This window comes from Equus caballus, chromosome 3, assembly GCF_041296265.1.
Source record: "Equus caballus isolate H_3958 breed thoroughbred chromosome 3, TB-T2T, whole genome shotgun sequence".
Taxonomy (NCBI): domain Eukaryota; kingdom Metazoa; phylum Chordata; class Mammalia; order Perissodactyla; family Equidae; genus Equus; species Equus caballus.
The window spans coordinates 124,145,446-124,167,381 of NC_091686.1; the positions used below are offsets into that span (position 1 = coordinate 124,145,446).

The 21,936-nt window shown below is 62.8% G+C and overlaps 2 protein-coding genes across 11 annotated transcripts in view; one reads left to right on the top strand and one right to left on the bottom strand.

Annotated features, from left to right (window-relative positions):
• The window catches only part of POLN (DNA polymerase nu), a 174,943-nt gene extending 168,155 nt beyond the window's left edge, over window positions 1–6,788 (top strand). For 9 of the 10 annotated variants that reach the window (XR_011437649.1, XR_011437648.1, XR_011437650.1 and 6 more), the window contains 3 exons: window positions 1,933–2,000; window positions 4,935–4,996; window positions 6,435–6,788. Coding sequence is in view for 7 of the 10 variants with exons in the window: in XM_001489088.7 (XP_001489138.5) it covers window positions 1,933–2,000; window positions 4,935–4,996; window positions 6,435–6,620 (316 nt within the window). In the remaining 3 variants the exon portion in view is untranslated. The remainder of the gene's footprint in view (window positions 1–1,932; window positions 2,001–4,934; window positions 4,997–6,434) is intronic. The other variant, XM_070264053.1, reaches the window with a different exon arrangement.
• A 2,076-nt stretch (window positions 6,789–8,864) lies between these two features.
• On the bottom strand, window positions 8,865–18,942 carry NAT8L (N-acetyltransferase 8 like). Its single transcript, XM_023638506.2, has 3 exons — window positions 18,390–18,942; window positions 16,669–16,833; window positions 8,865–14,096 (listed from the first exon to the last, which is right to left on the bottom strand). Exons 1-3 carry the CDS (start codon window positions 18,757–18,759, stop codon window positions 13,729–13,731), a joined length of 903 nt encoding a protein of 300 aa, XP_023494274.1. The 5' UTR covers window positions 18,760–18,942; the 3' UTR covers window positions 8,865–13,728.
• Between the last annotated feature and the right edge of the window lie 2,994 nt (window positions 18,943–21,936).

The window sequence follows — 21,936 nt, forward strand, 5'->3', positions numbered from 1 at the left end:
ACCCCATCTGAGATAGAGCCCTGGGAAATGTTTGTAGCTGGGGACACAGTCCTTGCTCCACCCCACCCAATGACAAAGAAAGAGGAAGAATGGATCAGGGTAGACCCCTATAAATCTCTGCTCCCAAGTCCTGTGCATCTTCTACTGAAAGTGCCAGCACAGCCCATCTCTGCACTGGGTTTAAAGAGCTGCTCCCTCCCCGCAGCCAGGGCTCACCATCATGACGACCTGTTGCCGATGGGCCTCACCACACCTGCCCCAACTTCCTGGTGCCTCTGGGCCCATAGCGCTGCCGCCCGTGGTGGTCTGCCTGCTGCCCCTTCCCGCACATGCTGTGCCTACTGTGGACAGGCAGCAGTGACCCAACGTGCCCCCTGCCCTCCAAGGCCCAGCCCAGAGACAGAGACCAGGTCATGCAGAGGGCAGAGCACGTGGGACCCTCTGATGCCCACCATCCTTTCTAGAGGGCCACAGACCCTCAAGATCGTCCTGTGTGCCGCACTACACCCCTCCCCGAGTGTACGGTCAAGCCACCCTCATCTGCCGACCCAGGTCCCACCTACTAAAGAGCCTGTCGAATCTGGTACCTGCTGGCCAAAGCCAGCTACAGCTGTGTTCTGTGCAGCCAACATGGAGCTTCAAGAGCTGATCCCTCAAGGGGAGTGTCCCCCTGGGTCCATCCCTGCCCCATGCACACATTTGTACCTGCCGGCCCCTGTCACTTGAGTCTAAGTCCTCTTAAGACCCCTGCTCCCACACCTCCTTCCTTTCCCTACAGCATCCATGCCCACATCTCCCACTTCCTCTCCCTACTGAGGTAGGTAGGGAGAGCCACCCCTGAGGGGGATGCCTGAAGGGGTTTGGAGAGGGGGCTGCTCAGGAAGGGTGGGGACACACCGGGGGTGGCAGGGACACGGAGCCAGGGCAGCCTCCAGTACAGGGACTTGCCCAGCTGTGGGAGCCAGAATGAGCACCTGCCCTCTCTCAGCCTGTGATGGAGTCCGTGGGGCTCAGCCCTCAGGCCCAGAGCTGAGCAAGGAGAGGGCAGGTCTCTGGCAGGAAGTGGCCAGGTGTGGGCTTCAGCGAGGTGCCCAGGCTGTGGGCCAGGACCCACGAACAGGGACATGCTGAGGTCTTGTGCACATAGTGTGGGGTTGACTCTGAAAAGGTGCTTGTCGAGTCCTGGTGGGACGTCCCAAGTGGCGTCTGGGGTTGGGGACGGGGAGCTGGGGAGGTTTTTGTTTTGCGCTTTAGAATTTTGATGTACTTTCCAAGTTTTATTAAGTGTTTCTTTGACTTCAAAAGTAAATTTTTAATTTGCTTTTGGAGCATTGTCCCTCCCAACACCTTCCCCTAAGCTAGTTTTCAAAGTGAGGGTGCCCCCAGCTTCCCAAGAGGCCCTCACATTCCAGAGTCATCTCTACCCCCCATCACAGCAGGCCCAAACCCAGTGGTCAGCGGAGAGCCTCCTCCTAAATCCATGTCAGGGCCCCGTGCCCAGAACGGTCCAAGGGGGCTCTTCTCCCACTCCTGCTCAGACTTCCAGACACAAAATGCTCCTCCCCACTATGCCCTCGTCAGGTTCCCCAGGCCAGGACGGGATAGGGGGTTGCGTGGCCCCTTGCTCTGGGCCTCTGCCTCCACTCACTAGTCACTTCTAATCTGTGCCCCCTCCTCCCTGGGGGCTGTCCTGGTGATGCTGGGGTGACCCCAGACAGCAGGTCCCCAGCCAGGTCCTCCCATTCCCCACTGAGCCACATCCCCTCGGGCACCCTGTGCCAGAACCTTGAAGGATGGGGCAGCACCATCCCCAGCTCCCCACACTCCCCCAATGTGCCCCCTGGCTGATGCCCCCCCTTGCTGTGCAGACAGAGCACGGTGTCTAGAAGGCATGAAGCGCAGGGTGACTCCCTGCCCCTCCGTGTCTTCCAGGTTGGTCGCCCAAATTCACGATGAGCTGCTGTTTGAAGTGGAAGACTCACAGGTTCCTGAGTTTTCAGGTGAGCCCAGGGTAGCACAGAGTCACCTTTATTTCATGAATAGTTAAAGCATCTCCCCTGTGTCTGGCCCGGCGTCTGCCCACAGTGGGCTCACAGGCTCCTTCTGTCCTCGTGCTGCGTATCACTTGGACCCTGGCAGGCAGAGGGGCCAGCCTGGGTTGGGGACCCTTGAAAGGCGTAGACAGGCAGCGCCCTGGCCAGCAGCCCTCAGGGAATACACAGTGCTTTAGTGTGGGGCCAGGCCTCAGTGGAAGGGGCCCTGGAAAGATGGGGGGCATCAGGGCCTCCCAGGCTGGTGGGGACCTGGCTGTGGAGCCACAAGGGAGTTGGTGTTGGGGGGTTCAGATGGCTGATGCCCAAGCTCAGTGTGGACTCCAAGCCTGGGTCACCCTGCCCTCTCTGAGGGCTGTTGCAGTCAGCCCTCGGGGGTTCTTGAAAGACAGCGACCACCTGATCCCCCACTCAGCCTTCAGGGAGGACCAGGACCTTCTCCCTGTAACACAACCGCTAGTGGTGGAGGAGGGGACCCCTCTTCTGGCCTCCCTGGCCTCGCTGGTGAGAACAGGAGCCGTAGTGCCCCTCCCTGTCTTGCCAGGTCGGTGGAGGAGCCTGTGGGGGATTGGGAAGAGATTGCAGAGTTGGGCATTAGGGCTGGATGCCAGCCTTGGGACCAGCTCCCATGTAACAACTAACCAAGCCCTCCCCTAACCCCACCACCCCATCCTATAGTGGGGACCTCATCCTCCAGCGGAGACCCCATCCTACAGTGGGGATCATATCCTACAGCAGGGACCCCATCCTTACTGGTGGCCCCAACCTAAGTGGGGCCCCCACCCCGTGTCAGGGACTCCATCCTACAGTGGGGACCCCATCCTCAGTAGGGACTGCATCCTACAGTGGGGACCCCATCCCCGAGTGGGGACCCGGTCCTATAGCTGGGACCCCATCCTAAGCAGAGACTCTCTCCTAAGTAGGGATCCCATCCATGGTGAGGACTCTATCCTACAGCAGGGACCCCATCCTAAGTGGGAGCCTGTTGTACAGTGGGCACCCCATCCTAAGTGGGGATCCATCCTAGAGCGGGACCCCATCCTACAGCAGCGTCCTAAGTGGGGACCCTGTCCTACAGCTGGGACCCCATCCTAAGCGGAGACCCCATCCTAAATGGGGACTCCATCCTAAGTGGGGACCCCATCCTAAGCGAGGACTCCATCCCACAGCAGGGACCCCATCCTATAGCAGGGACTCTCTCCTAAGTGGGATCTCCATCCTAAGTGGGGACCCCATCGTACAGCAGGGACCCAATCCTACAGTGGGGACTCCATCCTGAGTGGGGAGTCCATCCTATAGGCAGGCTGTGTCACTTGAAATTGTTTGGAGATAATGGGCGTGAAAACAAACCCACCCCGTGTAACCATTTGATGGGTCTGACATGCGCTCGGCTGTTGATTTAAAAAAGAAAGGAAAAGTTCCAAACCCGCAGGGAGCCTTCTTAGGGACAGCCTATTTCCCCTGTTCTCCAGGCCAGCCCCTGGATGCTCCCTGTGGCTCCCTGTAGGACTTTGGGCCCTCAGGCCAGGCAGCAGCTGTAGAGGCACCACCTGGCCATGACACTGCCAGGGACTGCGGGACAGGTGAACCAGGTATTGAGCTGGGCCTCTGGCCACCTCTGAAGGACTGGGTGGTCAAGACACACCTGCCAGTGGCCCATGGGGCAGACACCAGGCTGAAGGCTCTGCAGCTCCCAGGACCAGGAACCCTGCCCTCATGGGCTGTGTGCTGGAGGCTAGGGAGGGTAGGGTGACCTGCAGGGAGACCCCTGGGCTGAGAGCCAGCTCAGCTCAACAGTCACTGTCCCTCTGTGCAGCAGCTGCTTGGGGTCACTCATGCAGTCTGTCGCAGAGGAGGGCACACGTAGGAGGACCTGGCGTTGTCTGCACACCCAGCTTAGCCCCAGCAGGGTGGCCAGGGCCCTCTGCAGGCTCCCCGAGGTGCATGCCAGGCCACAGGGGCTGCAGACAGTGCTGCCTACCTGCCACCCTGACAGCCCTATGGCAGTGACTACAGTGACCAGCTCCTCCTGCCACTGCCAGAGCCCTGCACAGCACAGAGGAGGAAACCAGGACACAGAGTCAGGATCTGCGGGCCTCAGGGAGCTGCTGGCCTTGCTCCCGCACCCCAGGGACCAGTGCCCCAGGGAATCGGCCAGTTAACCCTAGAGCCACAGAGGACAAAGAACAAGGCAGCATCTCCCCATTCCTTGGGTGTTTTTGTTGCAATCTTTGTACTGAAATGTCAGATAACTTAGTAGGATGGGATGAAATATTCATTTATCAAAGAGGCAAAAGAGTTCAGAGCAAACTGAGAAACACTGACCCAGCTGACCACCCCACCTGACCTGGACTGCTCCCTTTCCCAGGGCCCAAGCCCCACTGCCCCATGGTGACCCAGGCCCCACGGTGGGACCAAGTGCCAACACCATGGAGCTGCCCTTAGGGCCTTTACTGTTACCTGGAACAGGGAGTTTGCAGGGAACATGGGTTGCCTCGTGCTCCTCCCTCCTCTCAGCCCCAGAGCCTCTGGACAGAGAGCTGGAGGCCCTGGCATGGCACCTGCTCCCACCCTGCCTGGCCAGGCCCCATACCAGCAAGCTGAGCCTGAGGCTGAGTAGTGCTGGCCCGCAGCAGAAAAATGAGTGGGTGGGGCCACAGCATTGCTCTGGGACCTAAAGAGCTCTCCTCACCCCTGGGGACCCATGGTTGGAGCAATTAAGGCCCCTTCAAGCCTGTGCTGTGGATGTAGCCAGTGGGAGCTGCCAGACCAACTAGCGCAGGTGACCGTGTGGACTCGGGAAGCAACTGGGGAGCCTGTGGGGCCGGGGCAGGGCTGGGGTCTGATGTTCTCCTGCCCCCCTCTCTTTTCCCTTTGTCCTAGCTCTAGTCAGGGGAACCATGGAGTCCTTGCAGCACGTGCAGGCATTGGAGCTGCAGCTGCAGGTGAGGGGGAAGGGGTGGGGAGCTGGGCAGTCACACTCAGCCTCGTCAGGCCTCCCCAGCTGCACACTCACAGCCAGAGCTGCCCAAGTGGGAAAGGAGAGTCCACTTCCCCAAGGGGCCTCCCCCAGACTGCTGCCCTCCCTCACCTGCCCAGCCAAGGGGCAAAGTTACCCCGGATGACAAGGTGTGGCCCATCTGCCTGGTGAGAAGCCACAGTGGGTGTCCTCAGGGGCTAAGAACGCTGGGCCAGGTATCCCCTCAAGGCTTGGCGAGATGTGTCATCAAGCCTCCACCCGGTGCCACTCCCACCTACCCCGGGGCATGCCATCCTGGTCCCAGGCCCACTCCTAGCTGGTCATTTCTCGGAGGGGGCTCCAAGTCCTTGTCAGGAAGACTTCTGGGTCCAGGCTCCCCAAGGGTGGTAAGGAAGATGGAGGAATAACGAGGAGGTGGGAGTCCCAGAAGCCTGTGCAGACCACCCAAGCAGGGTCGGAGACATTTCTGTCACTCTTCCCTGTCACCTGGGAGGAGGGCTCTGGCCCAACAGGCACCTGGGAGTCACCTAGGAAGGGCTGGCTCTCGCCTCCTCCCTTGGTGGTCTCCACTCTTCTGGGTAAGGCTCTCCTCTCCCTCCTCGCTCTTCCCTTCAGTGTGCCGTGGCCATGTTCTGGGCCCCTGGTGTCAGGGCACGAATCCCATCATTAACTTCACACCCACAGCACCCCTCACCTCGCCCTACAGGCTGCAGCTTGGCCGGATGAAAGAGTGCCCACATGGGTCCAACCAGGGTTGGGAATTCCTGTGTTCCAGGGTAGTCCATGCTTGCTCCTGCAACAGGCAGAGACACTGGGGGCCCTGCGGTCCCTGGAAGCCCAGGAAGCCCCATCCTATCCCACTAGTAGTCCTGCAGGTGGCAGGGGCTGCCGGCGGCAGGGGGCCTACCGGTAGCAGGGGCTTGCAGCTATGGATGGCCTCCACTCTCCCTGGCAAGAGGGAGCTGTTAAGCCGTGGTCCAGGGCCTTGGGCAAGGGCCCACTCAAGATCAGGGTCCCGGGGAGGACTCTCCAGCTCCCCTGGCATCTCTCAGAGCTGATCCCCCAGGGAGCAGGTCCTGGAGGTGGTGAGCACAGATAGGCACCTTACCTGGCCCAGCCCCTGCTCAAGGCCTGCTCACTAGCACAGAGGCCCACATGGGTCAGCCAAGGTTGGGGTGTTACAACTCGGGGGTGGATGCAGTGTGAGCCTGTCTGCCTATTACTGCCAGTGTGCATGAGTGTACATCTGTCCGCAGCAGTGTTGCTGTGGCTGTGTCTAATCGTGTCTTTGGCCAAGTGGCTGCCTGTGCACTGTGAGTCCTTGTCCACCTGTGTGTGGGCCTGGAAGGTGGCCAGGGAGGCCTGGCCCGGGCTTAGTACTCACCTCTGGCTGCCACCCGCAGGTGCCCCTGAAGGTGAGCCTGAGTGCCGGCCGCTCGTGGGGACACTTGGTGCCTCTGCAGGAGGCCCCAGGCCCTCGGCCCAGCCCACGTCCTGCTGAGTCTCCAAGCAACCGCCTAGCCACTGCAGGGCCCCTCGTCAGCACCTACCCCCAGCGCGTGCATTTTTCTCCTTCATTTTGTCTGTAGCCCCAGGCAACAGCAGGAGGAGAGAACTAGTTTCCACCAGCCCATTGTGTGGCCTTCCCCAAGGTCAGCGGCACTTTGTACCAGCTCTGTGGCTAGAGCAGACCCTGGCAAGGGCCACATTCACCCCCTGGGTCATCCCCTGGAGTAAATGTCTTATGCAAAGCTGTCCTCATCCCTGTCCGAGTGAATTGTTCCCGTGGGTGGGAAATGCCATGTCTACAACCCTCAGCCACTTGATCAGAGTCAGGGCTGAGTGCCCCCAATGGGAGTGGCCCAGCCCAGCCCAGAGCGGGCACCCCCAGCCCTTCTCCCGTGGAGCTAGGGGTGGGTGCCTCCAGGTTGACAGCTGCACACCACCTAGAAAGTGCCTGAGGAGCAGCCAGCAGCCTGGAGGCCTCGGGGAGTCCTTCCTGCTGGCTCTGTAAGCCTTCCGCAACCCACAGTGGGGCATGCACCTTCCTCCCAGGCCAGCCCCAGGGGCAGGCACTGGCTTGGAGAGAACACCACACTGCAGGCATTGGGCGAGTGTTCCTAACTGACTCCTGTGGGGGGCCAGAGGGGCCTGTGCGTGGGTGCTCAAGTCTCCAAGAGGCCTGGCCAGGCTGTCAGGGCTTCCGGAGTCACATGCTCCTGGGCCCTGCCGTCTCTCCACAAGCCTCCTGCAGGCAGGTGACCAGTCCCTGGGAACGCACTGGCTCCCCCGCCCCCACCCCCAGAGTCTACTCTTAAAGCCATTCTCACAGACCTGCCAGTGCCAAAGGGAAGGGCCCAGCCTGTACACCCCAAGAGCCTCGCAGTGGCCTGTGACAGAGGCACCAACATGCTCCCCCATTGCACAGTGGGGCATGGAGAGGTGACACTCCGTGTACAAGTGCACACGGCTAGTAAGCGTGCAGGCTGTGTGAGATTACAGCCCGGGCCCACACTCTGCACCACTGCTCTGTTGCCTCTATCTCAGCCTCTGGGAATGTGCCCTGGGGTCCCATTTCCAGACCTCCCTGGCACCCTGAGGGGCTTCAGCCCCTCCCACTTGCTTCCTTATCTGGGTCTGGACTCCACGTGCCACCCTGTAAGTGGGGTGCTGGGTCCCGCGGCACCTGTCCAGGGTGGGGTGAACATGTTGATGGGTGCCCAGATGCAGCTCCAGGTCTGGGCAAAAGCACTGCCTCTTGCACGTGCCATGGCTGCTCTTGTTTGAATGGTGACAGGGTTTTACTCGCTGCCTCCTCACAAAGCCCACTGGACATGGCATCATCTTTTCAGGGTGACGCGGGTCTTCACAGTGTACTGGGCCCAGGCCCATTTTCCTCATGGCTTCAAGATATTGTCACTGGTTTCACGGGGTAGGCAGGATCTGGATGGCCAGGCCTGACCACTGTGTGACTGACCATTCCAGAATCAGGAGAGCTGGCCCAGAACTGCTGCTGGGCCCCTCCACTCCAGCTGCCTGTGTTGTGTCCATGTGCTGTGGCATGTGAGTAGCCACACTTCTGGCAGCCTGTTTTTATGCTGTGTCACCTGAGAGGCACAACCACTGCCAGGCTTCACATGGTACATCTCACTCAAAACAAACGAGTGGCCTCAGGAGCTGACTCCAAACATGCCTGTGTTCCCTGGGCACCGGGGGCATTTATGCCACGCAGGGAAGCAACCACGGGGTGGGCACATCCCAGTGCTGGTGCCTTCAGGCTTCAAGACCCACTGACACTGGTCTCATCCTAGACGCTCCCAGAGAAGGGAGCTCACCTGATGCCCTCCTGATGCTGAGGGGGCAGAGCCTTTGGGGAAGGAATTGCCAAGGTCAGTTCCTCCCATGAGGGGAGCTGGGCCAGGGTGGAAGGAGCATGACCAGAGGAAGGCTCACTGCGAAGAGCTGTGTCCACCCTGAACCTGCCTGTCCCTGAGCCCCAACTTGCCCTGCTCCTCAGCCTGGACCCCCCACCCCATGCCGTCCTCCCTTCCTTACAGACACCAGGCTGCCACCACCCCTCCCAGGTCACCCTCTCACCACCCCTCAGAGCCAAACTGCTCCTGGGAGGTGTGAAGCGGGTGGGCGGACACCCCAGCCTGCAGTGGGGTGCCTGGCTGAGGTTGCCAGCACAGAGACAGGGGCCTCTCAGCCCCACAGGTCACCCTGGGCACCTGCTCCAGCTTCCTGGAGGAGGAGCCCAGCGTCTCCAGGAAAGTAGCCCTTCCTGGCCCAGCACTGGGCGGGAAACAGCTCAAGAAAGCACGGGAGCCCAGTTCCGTCAACTCTGGTTTTATTGAAAAACAGCAGCATTGGAGGCCGTGCAGGCGGAGGGACCACACCGCTCCCCACCCCTCCTGCTGCTCACACACCCACAGGAAGCCTGGGACCCCTACCCACCCCTGGCCCTGAAGCCTGTCTCCTCTGAAACTTGGCCCGCTGCCCCTCCGGGCCCTCTTGGGGCTCTTTTGGCACATCCTGGGGTCTCAGGACAGTCACCATAATCGTGGGCTCATAAATAGTAAACCACAGTAAGTGAAGCCAGTCACCATGGCATGCTCTGGGTTCCGCTCTCCCAAAGACACGGCATCCATGCAGCTGTGGTCAGACAGCCTGGTCCAGGTGACTCCGTGTCACCAAATCTAATCTCGGCCAGTGTGGCTGAGTGTCACCACCCCTGCCACCCTTCCCACACGCTGAGATCCAGGCAAAGGCTCATCCTGGGTCGCCCCCCCTCCTTCATGCAGGCCCATCCAGCACCCTCTCCAAGGGGGAAGGAGCACTGCTCAAGGTCTGCTGGGCCCCGGGCAGGCCCCAGAGAAGGGAGAGTCATACAGCAGCAGAGCTGGGGCATGGTTACACAAGGACCCTGCTTCTGGGCACAGGCCTTAGGGCCAGCCTGTCCCTGCGAAGCACCTCCTGGCCTCCCCTTCCACGGCTGGAGCAGGAGGCCTTTGGCCACCAGGTTCCCTCCCTGTCACCACACGAGTGTGCACACACACACACAGCACAGGCACACACGCACACACACATGCACATACAGGCGCACACATGTGCATGCGCACACACACAGGCACACCCCTTCTTCAAAATGGCTAATTATTGCTGTAAAAAAAAAAATACATCCGACAATGGTAGGTCAGGGCTCACCCTCTTCCACCCCAGGCCCTGGGCCGCCCACTTGCCAGTGGACCTCACACCACCGCTGGAAGCACATCGCTGGCACCAAGGAGCAAACATATTCCAGGGTCTGCCCAGAACTCAAACCCTAAAAGCCTCAGCCATAGGACCACTAGGACAGGAACACAGGCCTGTGGCCAAAAATGATTCACAGAAGTGGCTTCAAACAGACACAGGAGCAGCAGGTAACACAGGACACAGCAGCAACACCACCTGCCTGGCCAGGGAGAGGTGGGGGCTCCCAGGGCTTGGGGGCTACTGTCCAGCCATGGACACTGACAGGAAGGTGGCCCCATGCGTGCCGCCCAGGCCCCCACCTGGCCCCAGCATAGCAAGGGCCAGGGTTAGGGGCCGCGGAAGCCAGCCTGCCCCTGGCAGGCAGGGACAAGCACTCACATTGCTCACGTGCCTCCCAGGAGAGCCAGGCCCTCCGGCCCAGAGAGCCCCCCAAGCACTTGCCAGCCACCCGAGGAAGCCACCTGAGGAGCATGCCCCCTGTCCCCTCTAAGGGCCTTCTCTGAGGAAGGATGCCCAGAGCAAGGTGGGGCCTGTCCAAGGACCTCAAGGCCTCAGGCCAGCTGTCTGTAGGGCCTCCCAGCCCAAGCCTTCTTGCAGGCCCAGTTCCCCACCTCCTCAGGGTAGGCTGGCCCCATCCCTCAGCCCCCTTCAACCAAGGGCAGCAGTGGGAGGCCAGGCTGGACATGGCCCTTCCCAGGGCCAGGCCACGGCTGGCCTCAGCACATGCAGACCACCCACACTGGCCACCCACCCTCAGGAGCCAGCTGTCTGCAGAGCCCACACTTGAGTGGTGGGAGCTGCCCCAGGGACGCCCACCAGCTACATGCCTGGACCCTGGTGGCACTGGGCTGTCCAGAGGTACAGGAGCCCTCAGCTGCCCAGATCTCACTGCCTGGAGCTGCCCATCAGGTCTGTGTTCCAGACTCATCCAATGAAGACATTCTGGAACATTCCACCTCCCGATTTCTGCTCCAAAACAGAGACTTCCAAACAGACAAGACAAGTCCTGGGAGCCCTGACCCCTGAGCACGGGTGCCAGGTCCAGGGCTGGCTTTCCCTGGGCCTTACCAGGCGGCACTGGGGGAGGCTCAGGAGGCCAGCAGGGCATGGGGGCCCCGGGTGGCCAACTCAGAGAAGCTGCCCAGACACATCACTGAGCAGGACCCTAGGAGGACACTTCACAGAGGTAGAAGAAGTAACATCAGAATTTCTACAAACGTATAAAATTCACATCTCAGTGCACGTTTGCGGAGCAGTTAGCTCCCAGGCTGGAGGGAAGCCACAGCCCCCTAACCAGCATGCCCAGCCTCCAGCCCAGGGAAAGAATGGGAGATCTGCCCGCAGTGGTCCTCAGGGGCCTGCCGAACCACACACAGGCCAGGTGAGGGCCCACTCCTGGGCGCTGCGCAGCCCAGCCTGGTGGGCACATAGATGCCTCTGCCTACTTCAGCAGCCAGGCAGCAGCTGGGCAGCAGGGTTCTGGACACATGGCCATCCTGCTGTGCCCCTCCCGGCATCTCTCCCAAGTCCTGGCAGCAAAAAAAAGGCAATAAAGAAAGGTCGAGAGTCCAGCCAGCCTCTAGGCTGTCCGACCGGGGAAGACGCAGCAGCTCACCCAGCCCACAGGTCTTGAGTGGACAGACAGATGCTAGCAGGACAGGAGAGGACCACACCACTGCCCTGGAGCAACACCAGTGAAGCGTTTTGGTCAACGTCAACCAGACGCTGCCATCCCAGAGCCCCAGGCTCTGACCTGGCCTCAGTGGGCTCCAGCAGCCCCCACCCACATGCCCCCACATGAGAGACCAGAGGCTCCAAAGGCACAGGATCAAAGGAAGCTGGCGGCGTCTCCGAGCTACCCCCTGACAGGATATGGCCGACCATGCTGACCCCGCACGGCCCCTGCCAGCCCTTTCCATCTGGCCAGGCCTCAGCTCTGCTGCAGCCCCCAACACACTCAATGCCAACTAAGTCCGCCCCCAAGCCGAAACCAAACCAAACAGAAAGAGGAAAAAGGCACAACTGTTTTCCATTTTGCTAAAACACTTTACGTCTGTCTGTATAATCCAGATTAACAAAATCTGAGAGCTGCAAGAAAATAGGGTGCCAATTTCTGTACAGTCTACAAAACTCCCATTCCCAAGCAGGGACCGGGCGCCACCAGGGAGAAATGTACAGGGGAGAGGGGTCTGTACAGTGTTCTGCAAACATCTCAAATCCTGACAGCACAAAAGGCCCCTCGGGCCCTGGGCTTGTTTCACTCATTTGCTAATTTCCAAATCGCCTTTTTAAGAATGTCCTCTCTGTGGTCCTGCATGGGGACCGAGATCTGTGGCATGCCATGCCTGCCACTCTCCCCTCCTCCATAGCCCCAAATAAAGGGGTCTCAGTGGGCATTTATGCCCCTCCTGCCACCACAGCGGGGTCCAGGCTTACAGCTGGACAGGTCAGCCACCACCTTCCTCTCCCCCTCTAGGCCATCCCACACATGATAGCCCCTGTCTCTGACCTCAGGAAAGAGAGGCTGGGAACACAGCTGGCCCCCTGAACCACAGGGGACCATGAGACCCACTTGCTCCTCCCGAAGGCAGCGGCCCCAACTCCTCCACCCAGAGGCTGTGGGGAATTTGCTCCCATCCTGCCCTCAGTCCTGCACGTCAGGGCTGGACAGAGTGGCCCAGAGCCTCCTTTCAAACCAGGCATGCTCTTTGGGGAGAAGTTATGCTAAATCAGGGTCTCCCTTCAGATTTCAAACTCTGAAATCCTCCACCCCCCCGGCCACCCACTTCCACCAAACCGGGCCAGAAACAGTGCATATTCTAGACCACACAGGTGTGTGTATTAAGGTATAAACTACCGTTTTGTCCCAAGAATTAAAGTCATGCAGAGTGCTATTCTGTCTAAATAACTTATCAAAAAATAGGTCGGTTTCAGGCTGGGAGAAGCTGTGGGCTCGGTGGTGTTGGCAGCGGCCTGGGTTAGTAAGATTCACAGGGCAGAGCCCATCAGCTATGAGGCAGGAAGGTTTTTAGGGAGGTCTAGGAGAGGCCACCATGATCTAGCTGGCGCTGGGGGAGAGGCAACCCCACGACGGCCTCTCCACCCTGCTCTCCTGAAGGGCCTGACACGGCTGTGCAACAGGTTGCTATGGGAACCACACCTGGGCGATGACGCCAATCAGCAAAGCCCAGGCAGGGAGGGGTGGGACCAAGAGGAAAAAAAGGAGACACGATGTCAAAGGAAAGCAGAACTAGGTGAAGCCAGGGGCAGCATGGATGGCCCAGCCCTCCAGAGAGCAGGTGGGTCACCGGAGGCTGGCTCAGAGCTGGGGCGGGGGCGCTCACCAGTCTGGGCCCAGTCTAGACAGGGCAGCAGGGCGGGAGGCTGTGGGCATGCGGCATGCTGCAGCCAGGCCACATCCTCAGCATGCACAGAGCAAAGCGGGGCCCACGGCCAGCTCGGCACTCCACAGGGCAGTGGCTGGCCAGCCCAACAGGCCACCCCTCCTGGGGACCAATGACTGAGCCACAGCCTGGCTGGTGGCCAGGAGCCTGCTGGGCGAGGGCCTCGTTGCAGAGGTTCTGTGCTTGGTGGGCAAGATTGGGCCTGCCCCAATGGTGGTGGGCCAGAAAAGGCCCCTCGAGCCGGGCCGGGCAGCTGCGTGGGTACGTGGTGGTCCATGCTGTCACTCTTCACGGCGTGGCCCCAGCAGGCTGGGGAGGGCGAGGGGCCGTGGCTGCAAACAACCGACCCACCCAAAGAGTCACAGATGAGCAACAGCTCCACACCCCCCAAGAACCAGCCAAAGAACCACGTGATGTTGAAAAAAGAAAAACCCAACACAAACGCCAAGGTGAATGTCTGAAAGCGGGCCCGGGTGGCGGGCAGGCGGGCGCAGGCGGACAGGGTGGCCGGGGTAGCAGGCTGGCAGGCAGGTGGCGGTCACTCCTCACGCAGCTGCAGGCGGTAGCGGTGGTAGCGGACCTGGAAGAAGAGGCGCTCGGCCAGCGAGAGGGTCATGCCGGGCAGCACGTAGTGGTCACTCGAGCCCATGTGTCTGAAGCCCAGAGACTCGTAGAGCTTGTGGGCGGCCACCTTGACGGCCGTCGTGCCCAAAACCACCGCGGAGTAGTTGTGCACCAGAGCGAACTCCAGCACCTTGCGGCCCAGCGCTTTGGCGATGCCCTTGCCACGGAAGCGTGAGTCCACAGACATACGCAGCAGCTCCACCGTGTTGTCCGCCTCGTGGGCCCGCGCCGCCACGATGCCCACAACATTGCCGTCCAGCACAGCTACCCAGAAGCAGGAGCCTGCGGGGAATAGGGTGGTCACTGCTGCGGGCACTGCTGCATGACACAGCTGCCCCTCCAGAGCCCTCTGAGCAGAGACAGCCAGGCCTGACCTGCCTGCTGCCCACAGCAGCCCTGGAGTGGCCCTAGGCCTGATGCTGGGCAGGGGAGGGCTCTGGGGCCAGAGTCCCTTCCCCAGAAAGCAAGAGCTGGTCAGGCTTCAGCCAAATGGGCCCCTCCCCTTCCCACTTACACCCATACCAAATGCCTAGACTTCAACAGATGACCAGGCCATGAGTGCAGCTGACCTGCCCTGGCTCCCAGCCACCTGGAGCCCATCACACTTGTCCCCACGTGTCCACACCATGGAGCTAGAAAGAGGTAGGTACCATGAGGGAGCATTTAGAAGGACCCCTACAAATGGGGGCTGAGAGGGTCCTGGGAGAACAGACTAGGGCAGCAGGGCCATCTTTGTGAGCCACAAGCCCGGAGGCTTCAGGGGGTCTCAGGGTCTCTGGCTCTGCCAACCCTGTGGCCTCCACTCTTCTGGGTCAGGGGCTGTTTAACCTGGGAGCCCTGTAGCCTGCCTGTGTCAGGATATAAAGAGGTTGGGCCCCTAGCAGGCTCGGGGGAAGGTCCATGTGGAGAACACTTCAGAAATCCAAGTGGAGAAAGTGGGATGGCCATGGGTACCACCAAACCCCTCCACCGACCCTGGCTTCTCCTGGTTGAAGGAGAAGAACGGTGGCCAGGCCAGCCATCCCCATGCACAGCCCAGACCAATCACAGCCCCACGCAGGGCAGGAGGAGGAGGGAGAAGGCCTCAGAGGGGTAAGGCGGGGAGAGGGGAGGAAGATGGGAGGGGAGAGGCCTGTAGGGCACAGGCCACAAGGAGAGTCTGGTCACCTCTGGTGACTGAAGACCCAGGGGCTACAAGAGGCCGGGGCTGGCCAGTGGGGGAGTGGCCGCTCCAAGAAGACTGGCCTGCACACACCCCGCCCACAGCCACTCCAGCCTCCATTGCCAGGTCCTCCACCAACCACTTCCCACCACCCCTCCCACCCTAGCCTCCCTCCTGGAGTGGCCGAACTCTCCCCATTAAAAGTTCTGCACCTGACCCCTGCCTGGAAGACACTCCTCACCCCTCTGCCCAACCCCTGGGGGGTCCCTCACTGTCTTGTCTGCTGATATGCCCATCAACCCATCAGCTCTGCAAGAGGGTCTCCTGTCTCCTTCACTGCCATACCCTGAAACCTGGCATGTGGCCAGAGCTCAGAAATGGCTGAGGGTGGTGCTGAGTACCCGCTGCCCCTCACTGTCCCCCTCCATCAGCTGGCCTGCCCACCGTCCAGGGAATCTGGCTCTCACTCCGCCAGGCCCACCAAGGCCAGACCACAGGTCAGGACAGTCCTGAGAGCCTCACCCCTTCACAGGCCTCAGTTTCTCCATTGTACAGGCAGCTCCCACAGGTTCCTGCAGACCCACCAGATGTCTCAGGGGCAGGGCCCCCTTCTGCTCCTGCAGCCTGGGCTTTGGTGCCAGCCAGGTTGGTCTCACCCAGGCACCTCCTCCCATCCCAGCAGAGCCAGGCTGAAGCTAGGGCTCCATGGAGGCTGATAAGATGCTTTGTGTGGGATTGGGAAAGAGTCAAGGAGAACCAAAGGTGCCCAAGGTCAGCCAGGGAGTGGCAGGGGCGGAACCAGTCAACACAAGATGAGCCAGCTCGGCCAGAGCCAGTGGGCACAAGAGCTGGCAGTGCCAGGGCAGGTCACCCTGGCTCTGGGATACCTTATGGCCCTGCCTCCCAGGACCCAGCCTGCCTCAGGGCCAGTCTGGACAGAGAACGGCCCCCAGGGGGCTGCAAGCTCCTCCAGATCAGGTCCCAGCCCCTCCCTCTACAGAAGGCCAGGAGGTTGGAGTGAGACCCTCAGGCCCAGTAAGTGGCCCAGAGACCAGAAGTGGAGGCCAAGACTCAAGACCCCTGCTTTCCCAGGGTCCTCATCTCCCCAGAGTGACCTCTGCCCTTCCCCGGGGCCTCTCCCTGCCATGGGGTCCTCTGCCCCTGCCATACACGCTCCCCTCCACGAGGGCCCTGGCACTGCAGGCCAGCTCAGAGTCCAGCAAGGCACACCAGGCAGGACCAATAAGAGGTAAGAAAGACCCCCATCCTCCTCAATAAGCACCAGGGAAAGGGCACCTGGCAGCATGAAGAGCAAGGCCAGGACACCATGGCCCTGGGCCAACTCAAGTCAGTCAGCACTCTGCCCTCAGAGGATACAGGACAGAGGCCCAGAGCCAGGCAGGCCTCTGTGGACACTCAAGGACCTTGGTTCAGCACCAAGGACCTAGCCCTGCCTCCCATAGCCCCTGCCACCCCACTGTACCCCCAACCCTTGGCCAGAGCCCTCAGTCACCCATAAGGCTCACATCATGGAGGCACTACAGCCAGGCCCACTCGTACCTGGCCTTCGCCCCAGGCCTGCCCTGATGTTGCTGGGGTGAGGGCAGCTCTGCCAGGAGAAGGAGGCTGGGGGAGAGGGCAGAAGGGGCAAAGGGAGGGGAGAAGGGGAGGCTGGAGACCCTGGGGACTCACCTGGGGGCTTCATGTAGTACTGCTCGATGTCAGCCATGTCCGTGTGCAGTGCGCAGTCTAGGTAGGCAAGGACCACCTTCCGGCTGTAGTAATAGCGCAGGCCCAGCAGCCCGGCCGGCACCAGGCACGTCAGCAGCAGCGAGCGGGTCAGGGCAAAGCAGAGCACTGCAGGGAGAGGTGCGGCACCATGAGCGGCAGCGGGGTGGGGCGCTGGGAGACCCATGGGGGGCCGGACTCCGGGTTGGGGAGATGGGCCCAGGCCCCCCCCTTACACTGGCAGAACAGCTGGCAGAGCGGCCACGCCGAGCCACACACTGCTGCAGGCCCCCTGGTAAATAAGCCAGTTAGGGACGTCGGCAGAGAAACCATGCCAAACACGCCATGACTGTTTCCTCTGGAGGAGCAGTGGGTCATCCTAGCTGCTCTTTCCTACTCTCCCTATCACCAAACTTTCTCCCCCAAGGACACGCCACCTTTATAGCCTGACATCATAGGATTTCTCAACATCCTGAGCACAACAGTGGCCTCTGGACAGCTACCCTCAATGGCTGGTGGGAGCAGCCCCAAGCAGGGCTCCTGGGGGATGGTCCATGTCCACCACCTATGTGGTCCTCCCCGAGCTGGGGAAGTGGCTTTTTGCACACCCTTGCCCACTCTAGCCTGGTGGGAGCCAAGGAGCTGCCTGTCCAGGCCCCTGGAGGCCGTCCCACCCTTGAGAAGTGGGGAGCCCCACCTTCCAATGGGGGACCCGGGCCAAAAGCCCTCCCGGGGGGCCAGCTTCTGGGTGTTGTGAGGACAGGGACCGGGGAGGGAGCCCCGAGATTGCTTCCAGCCCCATCTAAGCTGCCAGGAGGCAGACGCGCCTGCAGTGAAAGTCGCCTCTTCTGCGTGACCTTGGGAGAGTCGCACCGCCCCGCCAGCCTCAAGCTCCTATTCTGTGAAATGGGGAGAGCCACCCTCTGCCGGTAGAGCTTGGGTCAGGGGGAGCTCAAAGTTCCTGAGGGGCCTGCCCACCAGGAGGGCCAACTGCCCCCCTCGCGCCCCCTTGCTCTGCCTCCTCGGTGCACACCCTCCCCGGCACCCTGGGAGCTGGCTGTCTTCCCCTCATAAATTAGCACTTGGAGCCGGCGAGGCAGCCTCCCCCGCCCCGCAGATTATATATAGTTACACGCGCCAGGCGCGGAGCCGCAGCAGCGGGCGCTACCTGCCGTCACCCCGCCCCCACCGGGGATGACCTGGGAGGGGACCGGAGCGGGGGGGGGTGGGGGGGTGGCCGGCCAGAGTGGGGACGCAGGTGGAGACCCCGGTTCTCCCCCGCCCGCAGCCCCTGCCCTCGGCCCGCGCTGGGCCTACGCTCCTTCCCACGCCCCCGTCCGGCGCGCCTTGGCTGGGAGCCCGGGCCGGCCCCACCGCTGGTGGCCACCTCGCCCTGGGCCGCCGCAGAAAGCAGGTGCGCGCGGGTGCGTGTCTGTGCCCGTGCGAGGGAGCATGTAGGGGTCTGCTTCCCTCCCAGGCTGAGTCCCAGGCAGGGACAGGAGCGCAGCTTCGGCTCGGTCCCCGAAGTGGGGACTAGCGGGGCGGAGGGAGTCCTGTGATTGTGTCCCCAGAGGGGCCCGGCGGGCGCGGACTGCGGCAGGCAGAGCGCGGCGGGGCCCGCGGGCTGCGCCCGGCTCGGCCACGGCCCCGAACCCGCTGTCCCCCGGGGGTCCCCGCGCACTGACCGGCCAGCAGGGCGTAGAGCAGTTGCGTGCGCGGGTGATGCCGCAGGCCGCGGAAGGCCGTATTGGGGATGCGCTCCATGATGCCGTCGTAGAAGATGCGGCGCGCTGCCTCCTGCTCGGCCGGGCGGAACTCGCGGATGTACACGCCGCGCCCCTCCGGCTGCCCCGCGCCCCCCGCACCGCCGCGGGGCTGGGGGCCCGGCGCCGGCGGGGGCGCAGCGGGCGCGGCAGCCGGCCCGGGCGCGGCGGGCAGCGGGGGCCACATGGCGGCGGCGAGCAACGCGTCCTTCTTGGCCCCCGGCAGCGCCTCATGGTCCTCGGCGGCCACGATCTTCGTCTCGCAGACCATGTCGGGAGGCCCACAATGCATGCACCCGGCCAGGCGGCGCAGCGCGGGGACGCAGGCCGGGCTGCGGGCGGGCACAGCCCGGGCCCAGGGCAAGGGCGCGGCGCCCTCGGACCCGCGGCGGCGGCGGCGGCGGCGGCGGCGGTGGCGGCGGCTCAGGGGCGCGGGGCGGAGGCGGCGGGCGGCCGGGGCGCGCGCAGGGAGCTGCGCCGCATTTTGGAGAAGTATTTATAATGCAGCGGCGCCGGTGCAGTCGCGGCGCCCGGGGTCCCGCAGGGTCCTAGCGTCCACTGCATTGGCTGCCGAGGGTCACCATGTGATCTCGGAGGTGGGAGCAGACGCCGCCTCCGCGCCCGCCCGATGGCACACTTGGGCGCTGCGCCGCGGCCAGCGGGAGTGCGTCCGGGAGGGGGCAGCGAGGGCGGCCAGGGGCGCGACGAAGCGGCCGAGACCCGCGAGGTAGCTGGGGACCAGCGAGCGCGGGCGGGGTTCCTAGCCTGGATGGGGCGCTCCGTGGGGCTCCGGGCAGGTCGCCTCCTGCCGAGACCCTGCGCCCCGGCGCCGCCGCCGCTCAGCGCGGGCCTGGGAGCGCCAGGACCTGGGGCCGGGCCACCGGAGCCCGCAGCGCTCCGTCGTCCTCTTCAGCCGCCGGGCGCAGTCACGGAAGCATCTCCATCTCCATCTCCCGCTCTTTGTCTGAACGCTGCTCCAGGCCGGGGCTCCGGGGAGGGGGCGCCCCGGCTTCCCCGCCCGGCGCCCCTGGGAACCTGCGCCCGGGGCCGCACCAGCTGGAGGCGCGGAGAAGCGGTCGGAGCAGGGTCTGATGCCCACGTTGTCCGCAGCCCGGCGCGTCCCAGTGCGGCGCAGCACCCCCACGCCCCGCCACCGGTACGACACTGGACCCCGGCAGTGGGCACCCGGGGCTGTGGGGCCCGCAGGACCCCTCCGGGCTCGGCCCCCGCCTTCCGCGGCCCGCGCATGCGCCCCATGATGTCGGTGCAGGTGCAGTGGGGGCTCTCACCAGGTTCTCCCGGTCCCCAAAAGCCCGACCTAACGACGCTGCTGGCCTGGGGCGGCGGGTGAGGGTGGGGTTGGGGAGGACAGGTAGTCCCAGACCCCGCCCCCAGCACTTTACTAGCGCAAACCCCAGCGGCTCTGCATTCCCTTCCCCGCGTCGCCCAGCATTCCCTGCGGGTGACCCCGCGGGGCAGCCTAGAGCTGAGTTCATCACACCCGCGCGGGTGGGGACGAGGCCTAGGGGACCAGACCTGAGGACCCTCAGCCTGCGTTGGGGCCCAGAGAAGTGGCTATGGTCACCTAGAGGCCAGGAAGGGGACTACCCTATGGCCAGAGTCGCCGGAAGGGTCACAGGTGGAGTGTGGAAAGGGGGGCCCCCGGACTCAGGAGCTTACCTGGACCACAGCTCAGCACAAGGGCCGTTGGCAGAGGGACAGCCAAGATGGGAAGTCACCCCCACACCATGTTTCCGAGATACCAGGATTTGTCCCGGGCTGGCCTGTGACCTTCCAGGAGAGCAAAGTGGAACGATGAAAAATCTCAGAGGAACTCACAAATCGGTTCAGAGTCCCCTCGGTGTGCTGCCGAGCACTGCCAGAGGCCCCTGCCCAGCCACAAGGGACCAGATTCCGAGGTCCTGCGGTTGGCCAGGTGGATGGCAGGAGTGTCCCAGCAAAGTCAACAGCCTGTGAGGGGTCCAGGCAGAGAAAACCAGGAGTGCGAGGGGGCTGGTATGTTTGGAGGAGTCAAGGGGCTTCAGAGAAAGGGCAGTGTGGGCTGTGAATGTGTGCCTTGAGGCCAGATCCAGCGATCTGGGGAACTCTCTATCATGCTATGTGATGGGGGCCAGGAAAGGGGAGGACCGGGTCCAATGTCCAGGAGCGCCTGGGCAGTGTCCAGATCCCCGACCTCTGACCCCAGACTTGGGTGTGAAGGAGCCCCTCAGAGCAGAGTGGCCCAGCTCTATGAGATCACAGCCTCTGCTGGTTACTACCCACTCCACCTCACCCCCAGACCCTGAGCTCTCCTCCAGCCCCCAGCAGCCAGGCCCCAGGATGGAGGGAGGGCCTGGGGTTCGCACTCAGCATTACCTCCATGGGCCCCCTGGGTTCTGCAGACGCGTGTGGCCTGACCTCACCCTTCAGCCCACACAAGTCCCTGAAAGCCCCTGGGGTCTTGATGGCCTGGCTAGCCTAGCTCTCCAGCCCCCTGATCCAGAGGGACCTGGAGAGTGCCAGGCCGAGGTGGGGAGGGGGCAGCCAGACTCAGTTTGGAAGGGACAGGGCTGGACCCCAGGGATAGCCATTTGGAAGGTCTTGGAGACGTCAGGACCGGGGCTTTAACAAGCTTGGAGTGTGGGTGGCCTGCAAGGGGAAGACCCCGCAGGCAACAGGGCCGCCCCAGGCCCGTGCCAAGCCTCAGTTTCCTCCTGGGCTACTTGGGGCGCCACGCCCGCCGCAGGGAGGCTGCGCCAGGAAGCGGGTCCTCTGTCAGGAGCCCATTTTACAGACGAGAAAACCGAGGCTCAGCGAAGTCAGAGTCGGTCTGTTGTCCCTGTGCCTGCACCGGGGGGCTGCCGCCATCCCGCGACTCCCTCATGCCCGCGAAATCGCGCCCACTCCTCTGGCTTCTGCTGCTGGAGTCCCCTCCCCACCAGAGACCCCTTGGCTACCCGGCCACCCCGAGATTCCCGAGCACCGCCAGAGCTCCGCCGGTCCCAGGTGAGGTGGGGCGCGCGCAGCGGAGAGACCCCCGCCCAGATCCAGAGGCGGAGCGCGGAGGGCGCCCTGGGCCTCCGGCGCGCGGTGCGGGGACAGGGCGCCCAACACAGGACGGCTCGTTAGCAGAACAGCGCCAGGACCCCAGGCGAAGAAGGGACCGGCAGGCCGCGCGGGGCGGGGGCCGACAGACGCGTCCCCTCTCAGGACCAGGGTAGGGGGCTGTGAGCACGAAGCCTCGCCAGTTGGTCACAACTAGAGGGGGCCTGGGAAGGGGACGGGGCAGGACGACAGAGGTGGGTGGGTGGGAGCGCTGCAGGAAGGAGAATGGTCTGCAGGAAGTGAACCAAAGGCCCGGAGATGGGGAGAAAACATAAAAAACCAGAGGACCCGAGCAGAAGGCCCCTGGCGCAACTAACAGGAGCTCCACAGAGAGAAAAGGAAGGGGAGGAAACGACGAAGGAAT

What these genes read in the sequence shown, in the direction of transcription:
- NAT8L (XM_023638506.2), bottom strand. Translation starts at nt 18,759, where the DNA reads ATGCATTGTGGGCCTCCCGACATGGTCTGCGAGACGAAGATCGTGGCC. An exon ending in GCTCTACGCCCTGCTGGCCG is followed by an intron (nt 16,834 to 18,389) that starts GTCAGTGCGCGG and finishes CTCTCCCTGCAG; the next exon opens with TGCTCTGCTTTGCCCTGACC. An exon ending in GTACTACATGAAGCCCCCAG is followed by an intron (nt 14,097 to 16,668) that starts GTGAGTCCCCAG and finishes TATTCCCCGCAG; the next exon opens with GCTCCTGCTTCTGGGTAGCT.